We start from the raw sequence: 27,213 nt of genomic DNA on the forward strand, positions 1-27,213 counted from the left end.
GCCCCTGAGCCTCTGGCCTGTCCCCCAGTTCTGCATGTACAAATAATAAAAAAAAAAAATTTTTTTTAAATTCATTTAGCACAGAAAAACCAGTAACATATTTGGAGAGGAATATAGCCTCAATCAAAATAAACCTTAGATTCATTTCTATTATGTATTTCCCAATTCCCAAAAAAGAAATATAAATAATTACATGTGGATTTACATAAAAAAACTTTTCCTAGTATTTCATTTAGTCAAAGTATATTTCTATTGTCCTTTGTTTTTTACTTTTTTTTTTCTCAAAGATTTATTTATTTGTGCATACAGAACTGGTGTACAGGCCACAGGCTCAGAGGTGGTGAGAGGCCTCACCAGAGACAGAGTGGGGAGCAGAACAGACAGATCGACAAAGTACACCGCTGAGGGGAGCAGCCGGCAGGCCAGGAGAAGTCTGCAGCCATGTGGTCACCTCTGGGGCAGGCGGGAATCGAACCCATGCGGAAGTGGCTTTAGCTTCTTAGAGCTGTGCTTTAACCTGCTGTGGCAACAGGGAGGGCCCTGTTTTTTACTCTTTTTAAACCATTTTTTTTTTAGTTAACTAAAGGAAAAGAGTCCATTAGATAAAAAATGTTTTGTTTGTACATAAAAATCTAGCTAAAAATTCTTTATTGTGTAACTGAAAATGCTGTGTTCTATAGTCCTGTGGGCAAGAAAATAAAAGGTCATAATGACAACGAGTTGCCTGATTGGCTTGGGAGAGAGATGGAACAACAAAGAAAGGCACAGTGAACTGTTAACTTATAAGGAGCCAGCCAATCAATCATCTTTTGGTCATTCCTTAGCTGAGAATCAGGACAGACATTACTCTTAATCATGAGCCAACTTCTTTACCAAAGGCTGACACTCCAAGAAAAGAGAAAAGCAAAGAGAAGTGCAAAAAATTGGGAGCATGATAGAAATGTTCTGTACCTTTATTTTGATGTTGGCTACATGACTAAATCTGCCAAAAAATCACTGAACTGCAAACATATAATTGATGAATTTTTGCCATAATCACACTCGTTTTAAAAAGAAAACAGTGTTACTGAAAACACTGATATAACTCATACAATAAATCATTATACAATAAATCATTATAAACCACATTCCACATGTACTCTAAAGTGCAATGAAAGTTTGCTACAGTTATACAGTATTTTCAGGTGTTATCAGGCCTCTAGAAATTTTATAATTATTTTGATGACTCAGATATCTTAAGAGGATGTTTTCAGAAATATATTAAGCATGAAAAAGCAAGTATTAACCTTTACATATTATCCTTCCCTAAAAATAAACATTGTGAAACTTTAAAAACTAAAAACTGGAAATAGAAAACTCCAAGAATACTAATATATCTGAACATTTGCATTTATTAGAATGACTAAAAGTTGAAGATGTTCAAGAATGACACATTCAACTGATATATCACTTCTGATACCAAAATCTAAGAAAATATTTATTTTAGAATAGCAAAGCTTCATTTATTAGAAAAATTAAAGGATGAACCAAAAAACTGACCTATGTTTGGGTATTCCTTTTTTATCTAACATCTTCAAAAGCTAAGTTAGCAGATCTAAAAATATTTATAGAATTAAACTCTAATTTTGCACACTTTAATATTCATTGAAAATCACCTATATGCTAGGTCCTAGGACATGCAAATATGAAAAATAAAACTAGTGAAGATGCAGAAATAAAAATTTTCTATGATGACAAGGTTAGAAATTTTCAAATAGAGTTAAGTTACCAAAGATTTAAATTAAAGGAAACATCCAGGGGCCCTCCCTGGTTGTGCAAAGGGTTAAAGCACAGCACTGCAAAACTAGCTGCAGCCACTTCACTACAAGTTCGATCCCCACTGGGAAGCTGACCCACATGGCACAGCAGACCTCTCCTGTCTTGCCCACTGATCCCCTCAGCAGTGTATTTCATTGACCTGCCTGTTCTGCCCCCCATTCTGTCTCTAGTGAAACTTCTCAAAGCCCCTATACCTTCAGCCTATACCTCAGTTCTGTTCTGTATGCATATAAATTTAAAAAAAAAAAAAAAAAGCCCAGTACCAGCTATTCATTTTTATTGAGAAAAGCAGCCAAGTGTGATCAACAGTCTCTATTTAACTAAGTTTTAGTACTAATAGTCACGGAGAAAGGACTCCAAACACCAGTCCTACCTCAGAAATTATGACCAAAGTTTATGTCTATTTGAGGTTGATGAATAAGTTTATGACATAAAGAGCAGTTTTAGATTATCCCAAGTCACTGAATGGTAAAGCAGCATTCATAACCATGTTTTAAAAACCATCATCTAAACCTAGACTTTAAACATTACGTTTAAGAATAAGGAAAGCTACTGTACACATTAATACAGTTTACCAGGGTAAGGAAAACCATATAGAAATTTAGAGTTAAAAACTTAATTATTGTTAAATGTTATATCAAGAAAGAACCTCAAAAGCATGTGTTAAAGTGGTAAAAGATAAGATACCACATTTTATATGAATCTGTTATAAGCTAAAAAAGAAAAATTTATGGAGATAGTAAGTTAGCTGATACCTAGAACTGAAGATGAGTAAATGTAAATAAGCATAAGTGATCTTATTAGGGGGATAACAACGCTCTCAAACTGACTTAGTGGTAACAGTTGCACCACTCAGAAGTCACAACCTTCCTACTAATTCTATAAACTTCCTTGTCTCCCTGAAGCCTATGTGAATAAAACAAAATAGCTAGCTGAATGATCATTTGATTTAACTGATTGCTCATTTAATTTCATTTTGATTCTATTTAGTAGTACTGAACTTACATAATATAAAAATTAGAAAATCTATAAGTTAATCACTATATCTAGCTATTAAAGAGCTGAATAGATGATATATATATATATATATTCTTTAAAACAAAAAGAAAATTAAGCAAGAAAAGATAGCCTTGTGTTACTGAAAGTTATAAAATCTTTTAGCAGACAATCTAGTATAAGACAGCCATCTCTATAAATAGTATGGGTAAAAAACTATAGTAAAGATAAGCTTGTAAACAACCCAGAGAACTCTAGGAGATCTGTCTCTTTCTCCCCCTCCCCAATTATGTAAAACTACTCCAAATATGCTAGTTTTTGACTACCTTTTAATTGCTCAATACCAATTTCTAGAAAAACCTGTGTCAAACTTATCACAACTATTTCAAACAAAAAGCAAAAGATGAAATCAACTTCTGGTTTCAGAGTTAGATTAAGAAAGTGATTTGACATTAAAAAGCAATGTAGTCCCTCAGAATTGGAGAAAAAGCCTACAAATCATATGTATTTATAAAAGATTAACATATAAAATATATAATATCTACAATTCAGAAAATATAATTTTAAAATTCAAAAGTACCTTATTTCTCCACAGGAGATATACAAGTGCCCAGTAAACACTTGAAAATACTTAACACCACTAATCATTAGAGAAATACAAATCAAAAGCACAGTGAGATTCTATTTCATATTCATTAGAATGACTATAATCAAAAACCAGAAAATAGCAAGGGTTGCCAATGATGCAAAGAAATTAGAGCCTAGTGCTATGCTGGTGAGAATAGAAAATGGTACAGTTCTGTGTAAAGCATAAAGGCAGTTTCTAAAAAATTTAAACATTGAATTGTTATATATCCAGTAATACTACTTCTGGATGTATGTGTATTCATATATGCACAGACATATACCCATACATACATATGTATACACATATATAGACAAGTGTATATATAAACATACACACAAAAGAACTGAAAACTGACTCTGCATCTGTGGTCATAGCAATATTAGTCATAATAGCTAAATCAAGGGAGGGAGGAGTTGGGGAAGGGAGAGTTAGGGGAAAAGAGAGGACAATGGACTGGCTCTACTATGTGCTCCAAACTGGATAAACCCTGAGAAACTTAAATGAAGTCAGATATAAAAGAGTTAACATTGAATGACTCCTCTCAAATCCATAAACAAAATGAAATAAAAGTTACCAAGGAATGGAGATAGAAAATAATGATAGAAAATACAAAATTTATTATTTATGGTATTTTTTTTAAAGATTTATTTATTTGTGCATACAGAGCTGGGGTACAGGCCAGAGGCTCAGGGGCGGTGAGAGGCTTCACCAGAGACAGAGTGGGGAGCAGAACAGGCAGATAAACGAAGTATACTGCTGAGGGGAGCAGCGGGCGGGTCAAGAGAGGTCTGCCACACCATGTGGTCACCTCCGGGGCAGGCGGGAATCGAACTCATGCGGAAGCGGCTTTAGATTCTCAATGCTATGCTTTAACCCACTGCGCCACCAGGGAGGGCCTATTTATGGTATTTTTAAGGGGCACACAAAATGAAACTTCTGGAGACAAATAATGGTAGCAGTAGAAAAATAAACTTAAGCCACATGAAAACAGAATGGTAGATTTTGTTATACTTTACCATAATAAAAATTTAAATAACAATAATTTTAAAACACTATGGCACAGTTGAAGGATCCCCAAATCAAGAAAACTAGGATCAAACGGGGGCTCTGATATTAACTATGTGCACTCTGGTAATACAATTTCTCTAGGATTCAATCCTTTCACCTTTAGGAAAAAAAAAAAGGCTATAACAGACAATGCGTTTCTTTTCAGCTCAGAATATTCCATATAGCTAGAAAAACCAAAGCTGTGAGGCTGCTGCCATTCAAGTGCACATATGAAATTAACAGACCAATTAAGTCTTAGTTGTTTCATGACATTTCTGTGAAGGAGAATGATAACCACAAAAGCAAACAGATGAAAAGCACACACAGATTTGGAAACAAGAGAATTAAAGATTTATCTCCAGGCCCTCCCTGGTAGCGCAGCAGGTTAGGATGAAACACTGCAAGCTACCTGCAGCCACTTGAGTGCAAGATCGATCCCCAGCCCCCGAAGTGACCCCACAAGGCACAACAGACCTGTCCTGTCTTTCTCACTGCTCCTCTCAACAGTGTACTTTATCGGTCTGCCCGTTCTGCTCCCCACTCTGGTGAATGTTCTCACACCCCTGCACCTCTAGCCTATACCCCAATTCTGTATGCATAAACAAATAAATCTTTAAAAAAAGAGACAGAGGGCCCTCCCTGGTGGCGCAGTAGGTTAAAGCACAGTACAATGAGGCTAAAGCCATTTCTGCATGAGTTCGATTCCCGCCTGCCCCGGAGGTGACCACATGGCGAGGGAGGCAGAACTCTCCTGACCCGCCCGCTGCTTGGCTCAGCAGTGTACTTCATCGATCTGTCTGTTCTGCTCCCCACTCTGTCTCTGGTGAATCCTGTCACCCTTCACATCTCTGGCCTGTACCCCAGTTCTGTATGAATGAATAAATAAATCTTTAAAAAAAAGAAAAAGAGAGAGACAGAGAATACATTCTTATCCCAAGTACCAACAATGTAGAAAAAATATACAGTATTCTTTCAGACCCTACCCATTCCTTTTTTTTTTCCCTTAAAGATTTTTATTTATTAATGCATACAAGCTGGGGTACAGGCCAGAGGTGCAGCGGGTGAGAAGATTCACCAGAAACAGAGTGGGCAACAGAATCGGAAGATCCACTGGAATAACTGTTGATGGGAACTGGGCGGGTCAGGAGAGGTCTGCCACATCATGTGGATCACCTCCCTGGCTGGGGATTGAATTCGTGCTGCAGTGGCTTGAGATAGCCTCACAGTGCTGTGCTTTAACTGGTTACACCACCAGGGAGAGTACCCTACTAATTCTTTTAAAACCTCCTCAAAAGTCATGTTCTTCATGACTTTCTAAAGCCAAAGTAATTTTCCTCTGCCCTTCCAAAATATGTTTCACATAACATTCTATGAATAAGATCACATTTGTGAGCCCTCCATGAATAAGGAAAATTGCATGAGATTATATTATGGCTGCAGTTTAACAAAACTAGTCAGGATGAAATGAAATACTTAACTCATATTCAAAAAATATATACACATCTTCATTCATGAAGTACTCTGGTTCCAAAGAAACTTTCCAAATTCCTCCCCCAATGTATCTATTCATAGAAGCAATTAACCCTGATTCTGGTAAAATTATATGGACCTTTGAAGCCTCTTTACCCAAACAAACCTCTAGATACCTCAGTATCTATCTTATTTACCCATTCATGCCCAATTCTAATATTACTTTTACTCTGAGATCAGTCCTGATGCCCAAGACAATTTTCTATTTTCCTTAAACATTTTGGGCATTCTGCTTAAGCCTCTATTTTATGATTTAAAGCCATTTGTTTTCATGTGTATCTACAGTCTTCGGCCACTAAGCTCTAAGTTTTCATGCTCAAGGGATCTCTTACCCTGAATATTCTTTTCCAATTTTTTAAAGATATATTCATATTTTAAAATGAGAAATTGAAATTTAAATTAACTGTTCAAGATTTTTATTATTAAATATTACTGGTCACTGAGTCCGGCATAATTCTACATGTTTCAATTCTGTTCTAAGAATTTAAAACAATGTTAAAGTGATGTAAAACAATGAGGGAAAAAAAACTTTTTAAAAGTTTATTTTTGTATTGTTGGAAAATATGTAGTACAGAATGAAAGATAAGTTCTAACAAAGATAATCTGAAAAAATAAACTCTAAGAAACGAGAGTTAAAAATAGCTTGCTTACTGAGGCTAAAATATATTAATTAGAACATCTGATAGTAACATTTTCAATATTATTTAAACTACCTTTTTAATAAAAATTGTAAGCAAACCTGATTAGACTTCATTATTTTAGTATAAATGTTCATATAATTAAGTTAAATTTAGAAACATTTTAAAACTGAAAGTGTAAAATATTTTGCTGATTTACATAAAATCTACAATTTCATTCTAACTGATATCTACAAAGTAAAAAATTTGAATGTGCCATAAAATGTCTTTGTTTCAAAAAACTGTAACCTATAGTAAATACACTCTTTTTATTATTGAAGAAAGTATATACATAGCATCATAAATATGCTTTACGAAGCTATGGAATGTGAATTTTAAAAATCCAAATGAAACAGCTTGTATAATCTGAGACCATGAATGGGAACAGAGTTGACATTTAATGATATAACCAGAGTCCCTTATTAAAATAATCCTCACTACATGAGTTAAATAAAATTCTCAGTTCTCATATGATTTTGATTTAATTTAAATGCTGTATTTTATCTGGTATTTTATTTATTTAATCAAGATACATCTCAATTTGTGATGTTTTGAATTTATTACTTTCAATTTAGAGTTACAATGAACGAAGTTACTTTCTATTTGTAAGCAAAATGTTACTGAAATAATGTAGAAGTGTTCTTTACTACAAAAAGATTCACTCCAAATGAATATTAAATTCTGTGATCTCACACTTTTAGTATATGGAACAGTTTGGACGTCAGTAGACATTTGAAATTACACTTAACAATGTACATATCAAAACCTACATATCCTTAAAATAAGTCTCATCTATTTAAATATTCAGTTGTTTTCAGAGTCTATAATTCATTTTGTAAATTTTGGCTTTTTTTTTTTAAAGATAGTTTGCCTTACATTATTGATGCTCCTTCATATAGGAAACTGCACTTCCTAATAAAATTTTAGTCTCAAAATGATAAACATTAGTGATAACGCTATCTACAAATATTTATCAAAGTTGATACGAACATACCAACTTGAAAATATCTAAATGTTTAATAGATCAAAATACAAAACTTTGTTCATATGCAACATTCTATAAATACACAAATAAAAAGTAAAAAGTCAATCTACACCATAATGAATGACATGAAGACTATGGATGATGAAGGAAAATTAAAAATATTAAGAGAAATTAAGAATTAGCATATAATGATTTTGTTTTATGGAGGAACTAGTTCCAAGTCTTTATAACTAACTGCAACTTCTATATTTTTTAATTTTCTGAATAGGCAAATTTTTGTAAAAATGTGAGAATTTACCAAATTTCATTAAAATATTTCAATAGGTATATACTACTAAAGGCACATTTTTAGCAAATGACAAATTAATATCTATTTTCTGTAACTTTTGCTGCATTTCACAAATAACTAATGATTATATATGGAGAAATTTAAGTAAAATAATACTTTAGGCTTGATGATATTATATAAAGCTTTAAAAAATGTGTGTCTTCTCAAAAAGGGGAGAACAAAGGTGTTTGTCTCTGTAGTTCCTATTAATGTATGTAGCAGCAGCATTTTATTATATTTCCAACATGGATAAACAATTATTAGCCCAGAAAACAGTTTTAGTACCACAATAGACACTATGACCAAAATATTTCAAATATTAAAGGGAGTTTTTAGTGTCTCAGTAAAATATGACTTTAGCTATTCAACTTAAGTGTTATATAAAACTAACACACTATCATTAGACAGAAATGTTTTTCCTCTCCTAAGATAACAAATAAAAAAGAACATAAACAACATTTTATTATAACACTCACCAACATGTGGGTAGTTTCAAAAGTTTGCCATAAAGAGCCGTGCTAAAAGAAGGGATAATTGGTACAGGTAAGCTGTAAGATCCCCTACAATCCAAAGAAGTTAGTCCTGCCTGGAAACCAAATATCTGAAACAAAAAGTAAAGATCCAAATGTTCAGAAAGTTTTAATAAGCACAGGATGAAATACGTCAGTTTCAATTTGCTCTTCAACAGCTGCATACTAAATATGTTCCAAAGTCTTTTTCCACTTCCCCAACATCAACATTTTCTCTTAATTTGACATTAACTAAGTCTAAATTAAGAGATTTAAATATACAGTATTTCTAACTTTTTAAAATTTTACATTTAATTTCTATACATGATTCTCATGTACTGTTTGGACTATCTGCTAAAATGCACAAATTTTCCATTAATACAAAAAACTGAATTTATTTTATACATTGTAGATACTAAGTTTAATAAATTACTATTTATATGTTCTGATTAAAGGGTAAGAACAATCTTAAAAACTAATTTTGTCTTCAAATTACATCATGCACACCCAAAAAGAAATAAAAATGTATCTTAAAATTTGACTTCTTGTCCTTTCTTTTGTGAAAATAATTGTAGGGTTGAGGTTTTTCACCCCAGGAAATTTGGTACATGGCATAATTTACTCTTCATATGTTTATACTTAAAATGAGCAGATCACATTCAAAACTTTTACAAGCATTCCCTGAAATCCCTGAACACTGTATCTGCCTTAATAGAAAAAAAAAAATACAACATCAAATTTTACAAGTAACACTGCAGAGAACTGAATATGATATTTCTGCTCCAATTATTTCCAATAAGATAAAAGATAAACATTTCAAACAGGAAACACTGAGACATAGGATATAAAACAGTTACAGTTTTCCAACAACTTGCAAATGCAGCTTAAGCCCAAAATTTATCTTTAATTATCATATATTCTCTTGGGTTTTTATAGAGCACTAATATTTCTTTCTCTAGGAATATTAACTTTAAGTTCTACCGTGAACTACTTAAAATTTCTCAACTAATTTTCAAAACATATTTGATGAACAATAAAGCTAATGATTGATTTCATAGAAGATTAAGCTATTTCCAAATGATTACAAAAAGCTATTACATACCCATCATTATTCAAACTAACAATGTCATAATCTTCGAAAGTCAGTTTTGAACTAAATACTTTTTAAATTACACGTTACTTGGAATTCTGGATTCTAAGTAACTGGATTTCAAAGTAACTACCTATCTAATTACTATCAAGGAAAAATAAATGAATTAACTGACTGATGTCTCTATTAGTCAAGTAGCAAGAGATTCAAAATTGAAAAGAAAAAATCTTTTTTAAATGTCCTAGTACTTAAATGATCAACCTTAGAAATTAAGTTATTCAATATTCATCCTCTTTGAAGACTTGTAAGAAATACTGTATGCAGAGAAATTCTGAGCACTCTACAATTTCAGCATTTTGTATTTCCTCTCAAAGATGCATACTTAAAGGATTCTGAAATGTGTAACTTATACCACTAATACAAAACATGATTAAAACAATGTCAAAACTTTATCAAATATTTCTAGAGCAGATAAGGATTATATTTTATCACATTAGATTATCTATGTCCAACTAACAACTCTCTAAAGCACTCTTTCTGCACTCCATAAAATGTCCTAACAGTAATTAATCACAGACATTATCATTAAGTGTACTGAGAGGAAACTGGGTGGAGAGGAGATCCCCTGCTGGTTATTTGCAGAACTGCAAAGGACTTTGAAGAAACTCTAGCATTTAATTTTTTGAAAGCTTTTACTATACTTAAATGTTGTCTCAAGATACTTACAAGGGAATCTTCAAGCAAGTATGAATTATATAAAACTGGGTCGATATAGCACAACAAAAATAATTATTTCAAAATAAAATTTCTAGTCTTTTAAATTAGAAATGATTCACAGATTTATAATAATTAAGTAACTTAATAACTTGTCAATGACCCTTGACAAAGACTTAAGAAAAAACAGCAATGTATAAGTTGAGGCTACCTATGATAGTTCATTTATTGTAAATTAAAGTAACAATGCAAACTAGTAACCTGAAATTTAAGAATTTAGGAAGCTGTGTGCATACCTACTAGTAAGTTTTAGCTCAAGCAAATATCAACTTGAGTAAGATGATTTACATATCAACTACATGAGAAATTAAACATGAAGTGCCACATTTCTAAAATGCCTTTAGAAAATAAAAATATATCATCTATATTGTAACACTTTTATTACAAATGGTCTTAGATCTCAAATAAAGATTAGGTTTAAAAATCACACAACTTATTTCTTAAAAGTTATTAATAAAATTAGTATGAAAGCTTAGAATTTGCAATGGGAAAACATATATATATATTCAACACACATTAACTGTAAATAACAATAGAAGCATAAAATAATTGTAATGTAAAACAAAACATTTTTATGTTCTTGTCATTATATGGCACTCAATTACATAAATATTACACTAAAAATCAAGCAATATCATATGTTTAAAGTTAATCTTTATAGAATAATAAGTGGAAAATATAAAAACTGAAAAAAATCATTTCTTTTTTAAGATTTATTTATTTATTCATAGAGAACTGCGGTACAGGCCAGAGATGTAGAGGGTGAGAGGATTCACCAGAGACAGAGTGGGGAGCAGAACAGGCAGATAGATGAAGCACACTGCTGAGGGGAGCAGCTGGCAGGCCAGGAGAGGTCTGCCGCGCCATGTGGATCTCCTCAGGGGCAGGCGGGAATCGAACTCATGCAGAAGTGGCGTAAGCTTCTTGGTGCAGTGCTTTAACCCACTGCGCCACCAGGGAGGGCCAGCATAATGTTTAAGGATAAACTCTTCCAGAGAATAGGATAGAACCTGGATTTCAAGATTTGGTAGAGGGTTTTCATTTGTATAGTTATTTGGAATTGACTCAAAATACAATCTGTTATGAAGTTTACAACATTTCATGCTGCTTGAGGTAACTACTATAACTTTTGATGTTTTCAAAGTTTAATTTTCATAATTACAGTATAAAGATATTATAATGGAGAAGTTAAATGTTTATTACAGATATTTGGCATTTTATACTCTAATTTTTCAACTAAATATCTACATTTTTCCATGATGAAATAGCATGTTGCTCCCATTTCATGTGATGGAACTTATTAGAGACTTAATATTGATGCATGAAGGTAAAATCTTCATTGTCTTACCAAGTAATCTTATTCAACAATGAAACAAACTCATTCTTTGAATATGTAGGTCTTCAAGTAGCAATGAAACTGATCCCTGACCTGAGAACTGTTTGCATATGACAATATGCTGAAACCATCTAGAGGGCCTTATAAGCCCATATGAATCAATCTCTACAACATAATATTTTGGTGGAATTACCAGGGAGCATGATGGCATAAATTAATGCTGCAGAAAGCCATTTACTTAAATGCTAGATTGTTCACAGATATAAAACTGTAACAAGTGAACAAAACACATTTTTAAATTCCTGAAAGTAGATTTAGATGGTCAGGGTGTGGTTTGGAAGGATGGTGGGACTAGTGTGATATCACGGTTAAGATTTTAGCTATGGGCCCTCCCTGGTGGCGCAGTGGGTTAAAGCACAACACTGAGAATCTGGAGCTGATTCAGCATGAGTTCGATTCCCGCCTGCCCCGAGGTGACCACATGGTGTGGCAGACCTCTCCTGACCCGCCCGCTGCTCCCCTAAGCAGTGTACTTCGTCGATCTGCCTGTTCTGTTTCCCACTCTGTCTCTGGTGAAGCCTCTCACCACCCCTGAGCCACTGGCCTGTACCCCAGTTCTGTATGCACAAATAAATAAATCTTTAAAAAAATAAAAAGATTTTAGCTATGTTATGACATTTTTTACTTCTTTTTTTCTTTGATATTTTTCTTTTTTTTATTGTTTTAATTATTACAAAAGTTCATTTTTTACTTCTTAAATTACTGAGATAATTTACATGCAATAAATTTTCCTTTTAAAAAACTACAATGTGTGATTTTTATTATCTTTACTCTTAATTCAACCATCACCACAGTCTTGATTCCAGAACATTTTAAGAAACCAACACTCTATTAGTATTCACACCTTGTTTACGCCTACCCTTCTGCTCCTACTATTATCTCTCTGTAATTGCTTATTGAGGCCATTTGATATAAATGAATCATACAACATGTGGTCTTCTGTGAATGGCTTCTTTCATTGAGTGTAATGTTTTTAAGGTTCATGTATCAGTACTTTTATATGGAGGAGTAATAATATTCCACTATACTGAATTACTATATTTTGTTTATCAATTTATCTGTTGACAGATTTTGTAGTTTACTTTTTTATCACTCAACATCTGATTTTATCTTATTTTAATTACATATACCAGAATGTATTATTCATTTACAAGAAAATTTGATTAAGCAAAGCAACCAATAATTAACTTTGCATAACTTGATTAAACATAATTTTACATCTTTTTTTTTTTCCTACCAGATGATTTCACTCATTCATATGTGGAATATAGAGAAAACAAAACAAAGGAACTGACAAAACTAAACCTAAACAAACCTGAAAAATATTACTATAGAATTAAGGTCACTAGATGAGAAGAAGATAAAGGACTATGAGTGCTTTGGTGGTAGGTTGGGTTGGTCTCAACTATCCCCTTAAATCATATACAGTGTTGAAAACCGTTACCCAAATAGAAATAAATACATATTTCCTTATATCAAGAAATTAATGTCAATTCAGTAAGAGGAAAATGTTTAACAAATTTTTTAAAGTTTCTTCATAAAACACTATTTTACATGAATGTTCCCTTCAAAAGAATTATAAGTATTCTTAAATATCCTTACAGAATACTCTTTCACACTATTTATAAACATCAATAATATGTAAAACCTTCAAAAATTCTAATTACCATCATCTAGCAAACATCAAGTGATTAATCTCAAATAATAAAAGAAATATCTTTAAAGTAGGTACACTTTTATTTCAATTATACTGAAATATACAGTTATATCTTATTTAAATTTCACTAATGGACAGTAATTCTGTGAAATTACAACTCCAAGATTTAATTCTCACAAAGCTAACCAGATACTAATAAACAAAATTCATTTTACATACCTTAAGGTAGCAGTGTGCATAGCAGTAATGAAGCAGATTATCTGAAGGTTGGGCAAGACTGCTAATCACATGTACCAACTGTTCAGCATACATTGGCACAGAATGTTCCAGATTAATCTTATCCACCATTATCTGAATGGACGGCAAAGGCCGAAGAGACTGGAAATTTGTAGTACTCATGAAGTTACTGGAGTTCTAAAAAATAATAGTGCTCACTTTGTATTTCAAGAGTAGAACAGTGACTGATGTGCAATACCCTCTATAGAAGCGTTTGACTATCACAGTTTACAATGATCAAATCAATCTAGAATAATGCCTTTTAATGACTCTTATCATACCCATATACTAACTCATGCTATATATGTTTTAGCTATGTCTGAGATTCAAAGAACATATCATTTGTGCATTATTACTGCTCATTTACCTAACCCCTTTTAGTTTTTCTATCAACTTAAGTAGTGTCACTACCTGCTTCAGTATATTCAAGGTGTTTTCTTAGGCTCAATCATTCCAAAAAATGTTCTAGATAGCCTAGCCAGCCACCTTATTATATTTACCTTTATTCACTAGACTACTTCAGACAGTTTGAAAGATACTAACAATATGCAAAGTTTGCAGAAAAAGTTGTGACCCACATCACATATACTAATAATACACATAAAATAGTCAAAGTACTACTCATATAAGTCTAAGAATCTCAATGTAGGATCAGTATTTTCAGTGTTACATAACCTGTTTAAGCTTCCAAATAAATGGAGATAAGTTTCAAGAACGACAAGATTTGTATGCAGTCATTTCCTGTCCTAAAAATAACTTAATCTCTGAAATGCCATACCTGCAGTTTTCAATGATGAGTAGTATGACCTTCTAAACAGAGGTATGTAAAAATATATGGGAAGAGGAGTTATGTTTTGTCTTTGTTACAATTCAGAAACAGTACTATCTCTTAGCAGGCATAGGCAAATGCTATTTAATATTTCCCCAGTTTAAAAATTAAAAATTCAATGGTGTCATTGTTATTAAACACTACCCATAAAATTGACTTGAACATACAGTCCTGCTTTTTTGGCTCCTTAATATTTTGAGTATTTTTTTTTACTTTCCAAGTGCCTTTATTTTGGATTACTGAAATATACAGTAAAACTCAAATCTTAAGTGTAGAACTCAACAAATTTTTAAGGCCCACTCTAAGCAATATGAAATCTTTACCAAAGGTAGTCAATATTATCACTTCAATTCACTACAGACTAGTTTTGTCTGTTCTTGTTATTTCTACAAATATAATTATATTAAAGGATGATTGCTTTTACTCAATATTTGTGAGAATTACCTATGTTGTTCACTCCTTCAGTTGATACTTTAATCATTATGAAGTGGCTCTCTTTATTTCTAATACTGTGTGTCTTAAGCTCTACAATATCTAGTATTTAAACAGCCACACTATCTGCCTTTTTATTAGCATTTAAATGGTATAACTTTTTCCATTTTTTTACTTATAATAGGTTATCAGTTTTCAGTTCCACAACTTCTTGTGGTTCTGTAACAAAGTGATCAAAGAGCAAAGGGGAGGTTCCAGGTTCCCTGCCCCATCAAAGGATGGGTGGAGCTAAGCAAGGGAAGGAGAAGCTGGAAGAGGCTGAAAAAGGAGGAGGAAGGACAGAGCCAGAAGAAGACCTGAAGGAGTAATGTGGAGCAGAGAGACATGTGAAGAAAACACATCTTTTTGGTTCTGGAGTGGTTGAAGCAGATGTGGATGAAAGACCCACAGGGAAGTTAACAATGGCAGCTTTTATTTTGATTTTGCTCTTTTCCTGCCAGACTTGCCTGGATATTTCTGACCCTTTTCTATGGGTCCACACTAGAAGGTGTTTTAGATGTGTGGCAAGCTTTCAAGCCTTGCTTTGGGCCAAACCTGTTTGGCTAGATATTTACCCACCAGGGGATGGGTATCTTCAGATACTTAATTTGAAAATATGTTCTTTGTCTTCTCTTTGTTGAACACTAATTGTATTAAAATTCCTTTCCACTAAAATTCTTATATACTAGAGTATATTTTACCTTGATGTGGCAGATGGCAGAACCTATTTAGAACAAGCAGGTCTGGAGGTTATAGGGTAGCCCTCCCTTTAACAGTTCCTTTGTTATGGACTAAGGTCCTACTTCTTTGTCTCTTTATTAATCATTCTTTTAAAGTTCATAAACAACACTGACACATCTGGCCCTCCCTGGTGGTGCAACAGATTGAAGCACAACACTAAGAAGCTATCTGAAGCCACTGTGGCAACGAGTTTGATCCAAGATAGGGAGATGACCCACATGGCAAGGAAGACCTCTTCCGACCCATCCACTGCTCCCCTTAGCAGTGTTTCAGTATATCTGTCTGTTCTGCTCCCCTCTCTGTCTCTGATGAATCCTCTCAACCTTCCATCCCGGGCACCTCTGATCTGTAACCCCAGTTCTTGTGTGCATAAATAAATCTTTAAAAAAAAAAAAACTGAAATGAAAAAACATTTTCATTTTCACCACTGAAACTTTTTCTAGATGATCTCTTTAATCAGCAACAGGATAATTCTGGATGGCTGACAAAGAATAATAAGTAAGGTTTTGAGATATACTAGATTTACTAGAAATAAATACTTTAGTCATTCAGATAGTCAAAATGTATTTCTCAGATACTTGGTCTTCATCTACAGTTCCTGACTCATAATTGCCTTGGACTTCCTAAGTGTTGACAGAATTAACAGAATCTCTTACTATGTTAATGCGAGAAAAAGCTCCCAAGAATGGGAAGATGGCTGTCAAGGGAAGAGATCACAGTATCAGAGGGAGGGGGAAGGATATGCAAAGTTCAGTTTTATGAGCTAATCATGCCTATGATAAGGAAACTTCCATAAAGTCAAAAAGAAAGGATTTCAAGGAGCTTCTGGATTGGTGAACACAAAGGGAGTCTAGAGAAAGCAACAAAATTTTGCACCTTTCCCCCAAACCTTGCCCTATACATTTCCTCCATCTAAGCATGGAAGCTTATAGCAATAAAACTAGAGATGGAAGTTTTCACAAAGTCAAAAACAAGAGGTAGGAGTAGGGATGATTAAAGATTCAAACTGGCTATGGAAGCTTTCACAAATCAGGAATAAGGCAGAGAAGATAACAGTCATAGAAGACCAACCCAACCTGATCCCAAGACAATAAATTCCACAGTAATACCAAATTACATTATAAAAGAACCTTGCTCTGGCAAAATACAGAGCTAGTCCTTTAATATTACCTTCCTGTGTAAAGCAGACATCTCTCTTTCCTTGTTATCTTCCTTAATAAACTTGTCATTACTGATGAACAAGAATGCCTGAAATCTTTCTCAGCAGGACCCAAAAACCCCATGTATAAGAACCCCATCATCTGAACCTCATTACTAAGTCTTAACTTTCGCAAAAAAATTGGTGATCTGGGGCCCTCCCTGGTGGCGCAGCGGGTTAAAGCACTACACTGAGAATCTGAGGCCACTTCTGCATGAGTTCGATTCCCGCCTGCCCCGGAGGTGACCACATGGTGTGGCAGACCTCTCCTGACCCACCCGCTGCTCCCCTCAGCAGTGTACTTCCTCGATCTGCCTGTTCTGCTCCCTACTCTGTCTCTGGTGAAGCCTCTCACCTCCCCTGAGCCTCTGGCCTGTACCCCAGTTCTGTATGCACAAATAAATAAATCTAAAAAAAAAAAAAATTAAAAAAAAAAAATTGGTGATCTGAAGAATACACTGGTTCAATTTCCATGTACCATTCTAGCAAGTAATTGAACTTGAGGTAGGTGTCCTGGGTACCTGTGGTTTACAGGCAAAAAATGGGAAGCACAAATAATGTGGGCCTGACTTGTAAGCATCTGGTCTGAAAAAGAACTCATGGGAACATCCCATCTGTGGCCAGTGTCTGAAGTGGAGGACAATCTTAGAAGATTGAGTCTGCCTCTGTCTGAATACATACTATAACCAGGTAGATAGTGTGGTAACAGAGTTGAATTCCCAGACACACTGCTAGGGTCTGAGGATTGCTTGTTGGCAAAGAGAAGTTCTCTAACACCCCAGATGGCAACTAGGTCGAAGACATCAACACACACTCAGGTATCATAGCTAGTATATGATATGACCTCTATGCCTATGCTCTTCAACATTTCTTTATATTGCTGTAGTTTGGGGTTATTTCATCTAAATTTAAAAAATACATATACATATATGTATACATATATGTAGATGAGTTGATATATAGCTTATTTCCAAGGAATTAACAATCACAATTAACATTCCTTTAATTTCACAATGAATAACTATATAAAGAATAGTCCAATTGGACTAACAAAAATGAAAAAACAAACAGCAAATCACAAGATATACCTTTTCTCCCATAATGACAGGGAGCAAATAATCAAGCAAGTTGAATTCAGCCATGAAAATCGTGCAGGTACATTTGAGGAGAGTAACACTTGTATGTCGAGTAGGAATATATTTTTCCAAAGAGGCTACTTCCTCGGGATTCAGTATTGCTTCATTCTTACTCTTAATATCTAAAACGAAAATGATGAAAATTTAATGAAAAAATTATTCTTAAATCATTATTTAAATAACTAAAATTTTTTTTAAATTGCCTTGCTTCTGAATTGTAAGGTCAAATACTTTTTTTCTGTTTAACAATGAAGCTGGGAAAAAAAAGAGTAGAGCAGAAAGTGGTTGATGAAGTTGTCCTGGAGGAAGAAATGCAAACAAAATTACTTCCCACTAAACAAACTCAAATTTTTCACACTGAAATTATACAGGATAAAAGGTTAAATAAGATCCAAATTAAGGAGTAGGACAACTTGCCAAGATGTTTACTCCTTATTATGAATTACACGATCAAAAGAAAAACACTGATCAAGCTGTTCTAAATACTTCTCACAAATACATAAAACCCTTAAATTGTTACTATTCTTCTCACTATATTTTCATTTCTTTATACATCATATGCCAAGAGTAAGAGAGTTTCTAGTGTTTTTTGACAAAAAAAAAAAACAAGTGTAAAATAGATTTAATTTGTCCCATTGATTATAATCACTTTTCATGATTTCAGCTTGACTTTTTTTTTTTTTAAGATTTATTTATGCACACAGAACTGGGGTACAGGCCAGAGGCTCAGGGGTGGCGAGAGGCTTCACCAGAGACAGAGCCGGGAGCAGAACAGGCAGATCAAGGAAGCATACTGCTGAGGGTTGCAGCGGGCGGGCCAGGAGAGGTCTGCCACACCATGTGGTCACCTCCGGGGCAGGCAGGGATCGAACTCATGCTGAAGTGGCTCTAGTCTCCTAGTGCTGTGCTTCAACCAGCTGCGCCACCAGGGAGGGCCCTCAGCTTGACATTTTTATGGTCCCTAACTATCATGCAAAGAAAGAACTGCTTAGGCATTAAAGCTGGCCTCAGTTTCTTCATTTATATCACATTTTTGAGATAACAAAATACTCAAATAAAAATTTATGTGTCATATATAAATGTGTGTCTCATATATATATAGTGTGGGGGGGGGAAGCATAATCCACTATAATGGAGATTACTAATTGTCCTAAAATATTCATTCTCCTCTTCATTTCAGCTGTAACTGGGCTATACAGTGATTGAATGCTCAGTTTTAAACAAATTATCACCATTTTCACTCTAGTAGTGTCAAATACATTCCCACCATATATAATGAATAATCCAATTTCTTCATATCCTCCCCAACATTGTTGGTGTTGTCTGTTTATTTCTGTCATTATTAACCTAGAACTTAACAGTCATGACATACTCCATGTATGTGATGGAGTAGAACATTAGAGCAAGATGCAAAAAATGAATGCATAAACATTCATAGAGTATGAATAGAGTATCAATACTCTATTCTAGGTACTGTTATTTGCATGCACTAATCTTTGAAGTGGGTACTATTACTCTATTATTTAGAATAACAGTAAATTTAGTATGACCGAAGTAAAATAATAATTGATTTCTCTTCTTACAATTTGAATTTAAAGGACCTGCAATTGATTTTTCTTCTTACAATTTGAATTTAAAGGACCTAGGGCTAACATGGCAGTACCAAATTACCAGATGCTTTTTATCTTGCTGTTTTTGTCATATTCAGCTTTCATCTGAAGATGTAAAATGGCAGCTCCAATTCCTACCATTATAATGCTTCCCAGCCAGAAGAATAGGAAAGAAGAAAAAAGGAGGACATGTTCTTTCCCTTTTAAAGGCATAGCCCCCAAACAGTCATAAAAGAGTCTCCTCCCATCCTACTAGGAAGAACTTAGTCATAATGAATAAATATACTGGGAAAGTACAGTATTTCTACCATAGAAATTTCCATTACTATAAAATAAAAGAGGAATGGATATAGGGAAGAAAACTTAATCATCTTTTCACAATCGCAGAGAAATGGAATATTGGACATGTTAACTAAACTTTCTAGGACAGTAAGAAATGGGGTTAGAATTCAAAACACGGTCTGTGGTTTAAGGCAATTCTGTACTATCCTATATACCATTATGATGTTATTATGCCCTACTCTAGAGTGATTTATTGCATAGAAGAGGGAATAATAGTAACTTATGAAATTATGATAACCATGTCTTCATACGTAGCAGAAAAAGTGTTTACTGAAAATTTCTTTTCACCCATACATCCTAAGCTTTAGTATGTCTGATTAGAGTCCTTTTTTCATGCCTGTTCCTTAGAATCCAGTTAGGTAAGAAAATGGTCATATTTCATTAGTATACACTGAAGAGTCTCAAAAAGCCATAATAAAACCGAATATTGGTTAATAAATTATTCTCAAATGACTTTCAAATTTTGACCTTTCCAAGAACTTCCACTAACTATTCTTTACCAATTGAATACATGAAAATAAGATAGGTAAAATAAACTAGCAAAATGTAACAAATTAGGTTGTCTAATTATTCAACTTGGCTGGCATATTTAAATTAAGCCAAAAACAAACCTGATTTCAGTCCATTATATGGCTCATATTCATGTTCCAAGGCACAAGCAATCATTTTCAAAATTCTATGTACTGAACTGCTATCCAAGCGAAAATCAAGAGGACCTATAACAAGACTTTTGGTAGACTTCTCCTGAACTGTTCCCAAATCTTCACTCTTCCCTGAAGAAAACTCTTGCTGACTTGCAGAACCTGTAAGAAGTCAAATTTTGTATTAATACTGAAAACATTAACCATTTATATCAAGTAACTATTTTCAATATTACACTTCTTTTGTCCTTTTTAGCTTAATATCTTAAAATCAATTCTTAAAGATCTAGATACACAAAATCTTTATTTTTCTCCAGGCAGATAAGGAGATACTATCACAAAAAGCAACTAACTCAAAAATATTTGTTGCTGTTAATTATTTAATATTATTAAAAGTGCTAAAAAATAGTCTAAGAAATAGTCATTCTTAGAAATGTTTTTTTCAAAAAAATTTATTTTTAATTCTTAACAAGATGACCAAACACAGCCTTAATCATCACATCAAATAAGACATACAAGTATACATACATTTAATTATTCCAATTAATACTGAGACACATTAGAACAGACATATTAACACACCATTCTCATAAAGAAAAAAACCCACAGATTTCTTCAGTTACTTCTTAGACAAAAAGTGGTAACTTGAAGACAAAAGAAAAAATTTCTGATTGCAAATTACAATACACAAAAGCAAAGACAATGATCTGATTTGAGTCCTGCAGAGGCAGTTAGGTTGCCTGAACAAGTAACCCATTATAAGACAATCCCTCTTTGAGACATCAAATTGTATCTAAAATAAGAGAAATTTGTAGACCATATGTATTATTTTTCTGAATAATGCAACTTGATTATAATACAGCTTAAATTTAGATGTCAGTGGCTTGTTTAAAGTGTGAAAGTATGGATGGCTTTTAGCTATATAAGTTCAACAAGATATTTTCTTATGTCTATCTCAATGTTTGGTCACTTCATCCCCTGAAATGTTTATTACTCTTAATAAAAACCAAGGCAATATAGCCTAATGAAAAGGAAGCACTTACCTGTCTCTCCAGAATGGGATTTGTACTACCCCATTTGTCTAAATTTTATGTCTACAGACAGAGAGCAAATTAATCTCCTACCTATCTGAGGGGGAATATGCAAGCCAGCTGTCAAAACAACTCCACAAACCATTTGTGTGAAATTATGTCCCAAGTTATCCTCTATCGCTAGAATTTAAACTGCTTCATTCCTACACTAGTACTCGGTTTTCTTGTTTTATCTTATACTACTTAAAAGTCTAAATCTTTGTATAAAGCCCCTTTTTTTTTTTAAGATTTACTTATTTACACTTAGAAGAATTTTGGTGCAGGCCAGTGGTGCAGGGGGTGAGAGGATTCATCAGAAACAGTAGGGAGCAGAATAGGCAGATCTACTGAAATAAGAGGAGCAGGAGAGTTCTGCTTGAGAGTTCTACTGCGCTGTATGTGAGATAGCTTCCTAGCCCAGGATCAAACTGAGGCCACAGCAATGACAGCCTGATAGTGCTGAATCTTAACCTCTACACCACCAAAAAGGCACAAAATCTTCTAACTTTAAAGAATAAGTTTATCACAACCCCAGGAACTGGAAAACTAATCCATAAATAGAACAATATTACTATTCAGTAACATACATACAATCCCAAGATATCCAGATTAAGAAAAAAAAGACAATTAATCATGAAGTTTTCTCTCATCCTTTTCCTCAATCCAGTAATTAGACAGTTTTAAATTTCCTCTCTGTGCTTCTAAAGCTATCCTGTAATGGGTTACATTTTCAACTATCTAGTTTGAGTTCACAAAAACATTTGGAATAATTTCCTAAATAAAAGCCATTAGAAAGGTGTTGTTACCAAATACATATACTTTATTTCAACTTGTTTAAAACAATGTTTTCAAGAAGCACTAAGAAATATTTTCATAAGATTTTTACATTGGTTTATATATTTACATACATTTATATATGTACAATAAACAAACAATATTTATTTATATATCATTTGTATGTAAATTGTGGATTTACATACAAAATATGTGTTTACATAAATAGTAAATACATTACAGTCATCTATGCATAAATAAACAGGAAACTGAACTGAATTTTTATTTTTATGCTAATCTATACTGTGGGTAAAATACTACATCATAAATCACAACAAAAATAACACGTTCTTTTCCTTACAAATAGCTCACATTAATTAAACTAAATGTGTCCTCAAAATTTAAGCATTCTATATAAACTTTATAAAATTACTAGTTTAATATGCATTTAGATACTTGGATAAAATTTAGGGTACTTTTGATAATGCAGATTATAGAAATGAGTGTCAATTCACATCAAACCAAGGAATTAAAAGGAATTCTTAAAAGGAACTAAAAGTAATCTATGGTAAAAATTCAATAAATTTTTCTTTGGTTAATAAATAATAAAAAATCATACAAATTTCTTTTGTTCAAGAAATCCAAGAAAGAAAATCTGAACATAATAGCTACACATACAGTTATAGAGTTAGATAAGGTTTAAATCCTACAGAGCTGGAGTATTAGCTCATAGCTCACGCAAGTTACCTAACTTATATGATTAAGACTGTTTCCTTGTCTGTAAAATGGAGATAGTATTATCTACCTTATATGGTTATTCTGAGTATTAAATCAGCTAATACATGTAAAATATTTGCAAAAGCACCTCCATTTAAAACCATGTGATAAATAATAGCTATTACTATGGCAATCCCCTCCACTCTCAATGAAAATAGGTTCACAATGAGATAAAACATGAATTCAGCTATCTAAAAGTCAACAAAAAATAATTTACTAAGTGAATAAGTAAATGAACTTTTAAAGTGCACACTGACACTCACAAGTTCAATTAAATGTGGACTATAACTCTCAAAAAAAAGAAAACCTATGTGTACAATTGAGGAAGTAAATCTGTTAAGTGGTAAACCAAAACCAAAAAAAGTGATTACCACAAATCTCAAAAGAGCAATTTTCTAGACAAGTTAAGGAGGGAAAGAAAAAGAACACATAGTGAACTTAATATATACAAAGGCTGATTCTCAATGATGTACATCTGAAATTGTTATAATGTTATATGCAATTTTATTTCCAAAAAGAATTCAACCACAATCTTTTAAAATAAAAAAGGAACAAACACACGCTTGGGCTATCCTAATTTTTGGCTTATCCAGGAAATACACAAGTATTTAGATTGCTATCTGTACAGAATATATCCAGCTTTTCTATTTGTGTAACGCTATAACATTTTGTTTTAAAAAATTAAGGACTAAGATATCTGTAACAATACATCCTAGTTACAGAAATGGGACATAAGGAAATCCAAATTAATCTACCAGCTTTCATATATATGTTACACACACACACACACACACATCCACATCTAAGCAAATATGAATCATGCATGAGTCTATCATTTCAAACTGCAGAGTAGCATATGAGTAAGTAAATTCTCAGTGCTAGATTTCCTTTATTTGAAAAGCAACTATTTCACACTCTTCAGACATGAATCCATAGTACATGCATAAGACAACATACTGAACATACTGAACATGGCAACAACACCATAACAGTTGCAAAGTTCTTAGAACACACACTGTAGAGTACCATTTTCATATATCCAATTACTGAGTATGTCTACATCAGCACTGACAGGTATATGAAAAAAACATTTTTCTTCTAAATCTTCCTTTCCTGTCTCTATTTTCCTTAATGGTTATCACTATGTACATTTTAAATAAAGCAACTGAAAGTGAGAATTTTAAGAATGAAATTAAACCAATATGACTAAAATATGCATTACAAGAGGGCAAGAGTGGAAGCAAAAAAGAATAACAAGAAAACTATTGTAGTCTTGAGATAATAATAAATTAGGTAACAGTTCTAACAGTGTGGCTGGTGAAATATGGATGAATTTAAATAGACTGATCACAATCAGGGCCCTCGCTGGTGGTGCAGTAGGTTAAAGCACAGCACTAAGAAGCTAAAGCTATTTCAGCCTGAGTAAAATCCCTGCCCTGGAGGTGGACCACATGGTGCGGCAGACCTCTCCTGACCCGCCCGCTGCTCCCTCAGCAGTGTACTTCATCTATCTGCCTGTTCTGCTCCCCGCTCTGTGTCTGGTGAATCCTCTCACCCTCCGCATCTCTGGCCTGTACCCCAGTTCTGTATGAATAAATAAATAAATCTTTAAAAAAAAAAATTAAATCGTTGCGTTTACCTGCTGCATCAAACCTGATGAAACAGATTTATACCTATACATCCAGTAGGACAATAGCTCCTGAAGCAGGCTTTGCTTCTGTTGTATTAGGAAAGAAAACAGTACCTTTGCCACTGGTGTTTTCCACTGTATATAGGTAATCCATGTAAAAAGCCCCAAATCTCTGCATTCCAGTTATCTCAGTATATGTCTCCTGCCAACAAAGCAAAGCAAACAGGACACAAGTTGTTTAGAAGGGAATTTTGAGTTTAAAATCTGAGAGGTCAAAGTCAGACATACATACTTATATACAATGTTAATCAAACAAAAAGATTACCAAAAAAGAGGTTATCCAAAGAAATGACTTTTAAGGAAAGTAATGTTACCTCTACTATAGGATACTGGTAACTCTAACAGACATTGTGACCACTTTACTTCACCAGACAAATGTCTGGTTAATGAATACATATAATGGAGTCCATAGCACACTCTTGTCCTTTATTACTATTACAAACTAATAATGTGTATTTTCAAATATAGGTAACCTTTAAATATTTCAGTGCATTTTATGAAAGGTAAAACTCTGAAGATACACTAGAATATTTAAAGTGTAAGTTATTGTACAATTCAAAATTAAATACTTTATCTTCTAGAAAAGCAGTGTTAAAATGTAAATTATCCTAATCTTGTACTAACCCTAACTTTCTTGAATTTTAAAATTTATTTTGTAATAAGTACTTTAGAATAATCTTAAGTGGAAATTGAACAGTACTAATATAAAACATTAATTTCCTCATCTCTTTCCATAAACTGAAATTTAAAAGCAATTCAACATTTCCTATGAAACTATTTTAACAATTGGAAACTGACTGCCTGTGGAAACATACTATGTAAAAGCAGAGACCTATATACAATCTTTAAATCTTTCTACATGTAAAAAGTGGGCAAAAATACTGTTATGAGTCAAAAAGCAACTAGCATTCAAAAAATCTGATCTGAAAAAACTAGTGACAATCATAAGTATCCATATAATGTATCCATCAAACATAGCCTAGAATTTGGCTCAAATATTTATTCTCTGACCTTATGATGAGCTGCATCCAAGATAAATTCAGCACGAATACCATTATTTTCTGGACTTCGGTAATCAAACAATGAATTTGTAAGGTATGTCAAACCTTTCATACTCAAATTTTCACCACAAATGAAGAAACATGCTTCCTAAAATTAAATGCAATATTTTGAACAGGGAGAAAAATCATTAGACTGTTAAAGAAAATAAAACCTAAGTTTTACAACACCCATTCAGTAGTCAATAGAAACCTCTACAGCTCAGTCTTTTAAAAAGACAAGGAATGTTGTCTCCATTTTCACTGCCTACTTTGAGAAAGAACATTTCAGCAATCCAAAAGAACCTCAAGTAGCTGCCATAAACAAGGAAAAGGAAATATTTATGAATTGGAAACTATTTCAAACTACTATCCAGGTGTTAAGTGCTACCAACGTTTTTAATTCCCCTGAGCTCTATAATTTCTTACAAGGGAAAAAAGCAGTTTCTCTCTTAAGTCAGATATATGTAGACTAGCAGATCTCAGGGTACAGTTATATACTTCAATAAGCACTTCATTATCCATACATATCCAAAGAAAGGTGAAAAAAAGGGAGGAGAAAAAGGAAGATTTTGACTTACAGTTTCACTTCTATTCATATTCTCTTCAAAATCTTTAACACCCATAATTCCTTTGAGGCACATGGCTCTGCAACCTACAAAGCCAATCTGGCAATCAAAGAAAGGTTCCCCCATCATGAGAGCCTATAAAAGGAAAGAAAACATTAGTGCTAAGAACTTGAATTTAATAAAAATACACAGAATTTTCTTGTACAATTTTAAAATTGTTAAAACATCTGCAAGATTATGGCCATTCCAAATTTAACTTACTTATCTCTATACACTTAAAGACTAGCACATCATAAACATTAACCCATACATACATATGAGTACATACATGTAAACTGAAATAAAATTAAAGAATAAATTAACATTGTACATTTCAGTAAAATGTTTGCAAAATGAACAATGATTTCAACTATTGTTGGCCGTTAAAACAGATATATAAATATATCAGTAAAAATATTTTAAAGCTACTAATAATAAATAAAAATGTATTTATTAAATATTAAACTTTAAAGATCATGCTTAATGAGATAAGCCAGAAAGAGAAAGAAAAATACCGGATGGTTTCACTCATAGCAGGAGTATAATGGACCAGGCGAGAAAATAACAAAAATAATGAA

At 33.1% G+C, this 27,213-nt stretch overlaps 1 protein-coding gene across 3 annotated transcripts in view; it reads right to left on the reverse strand.

Annotated features, from left to right (window-relative positions):
- Positions 1 to 27,213, reverse strand: part of VPS13B (vacuolar protein sorting 13 homolog B (yeast)) — a 561,763-nt gene that overhangs the window by 493,032 nt on the left and 41,518 nt on the right. For all 3 annotated transcript variants that reach the window (XM_004679695.2, XM_004679696.2, XM_012722965.1), the window contains exons 10-16: positions 26,609 to 26,731; positions 26,002 to 26,139; positions 25,045 to 25,132; positions 20,650 to 20,841; positions 18,039 to 18,208; positions 13,655 to 13,849; positions 8,486 to 8,610 (exon numbers count right to left, since the gene is read on the reverse strand). In XM_004679695.2, the coding sequence (XP_004679752.1) occupies positions 8,486 to 8,610; positions 13,655 to 13,849; positions 18,039 to 18,208; positions 20,650 to 20,841; positions 25,045 to 25,132; positions 26,002 to 26,139; positions 26,609 to 26,731 (1,031 nt within the window). The remainder of the gene's footprint in view (positions 1 to 8,485; positions 8,611 to 13,654; positions 13,850 to 18,038; positions 18,209 to 20,649; positions 20,842 to 25,044; positions 25,133 to 26,001; positions 26,140 to 26,608; positions 26,732 to 27,213) is intronic.

The sequence above is a fragment of the Condylura cristata genome, unplaced genomic scaffold, assembly GCF_000260355.1.
Source record: "Condylura cristata isolate star-nosed mole 26May11 unplaced genomic scaffold, ConCri1.0 scaffold00009, whole genome shotgun sequence".
Classification (NCBI taxonomy): Eukaryota; Metazoa; Chordata; class Mammalia; order Eulipotyphla; family Talpidae; genus Condylura; species Condylura cristata.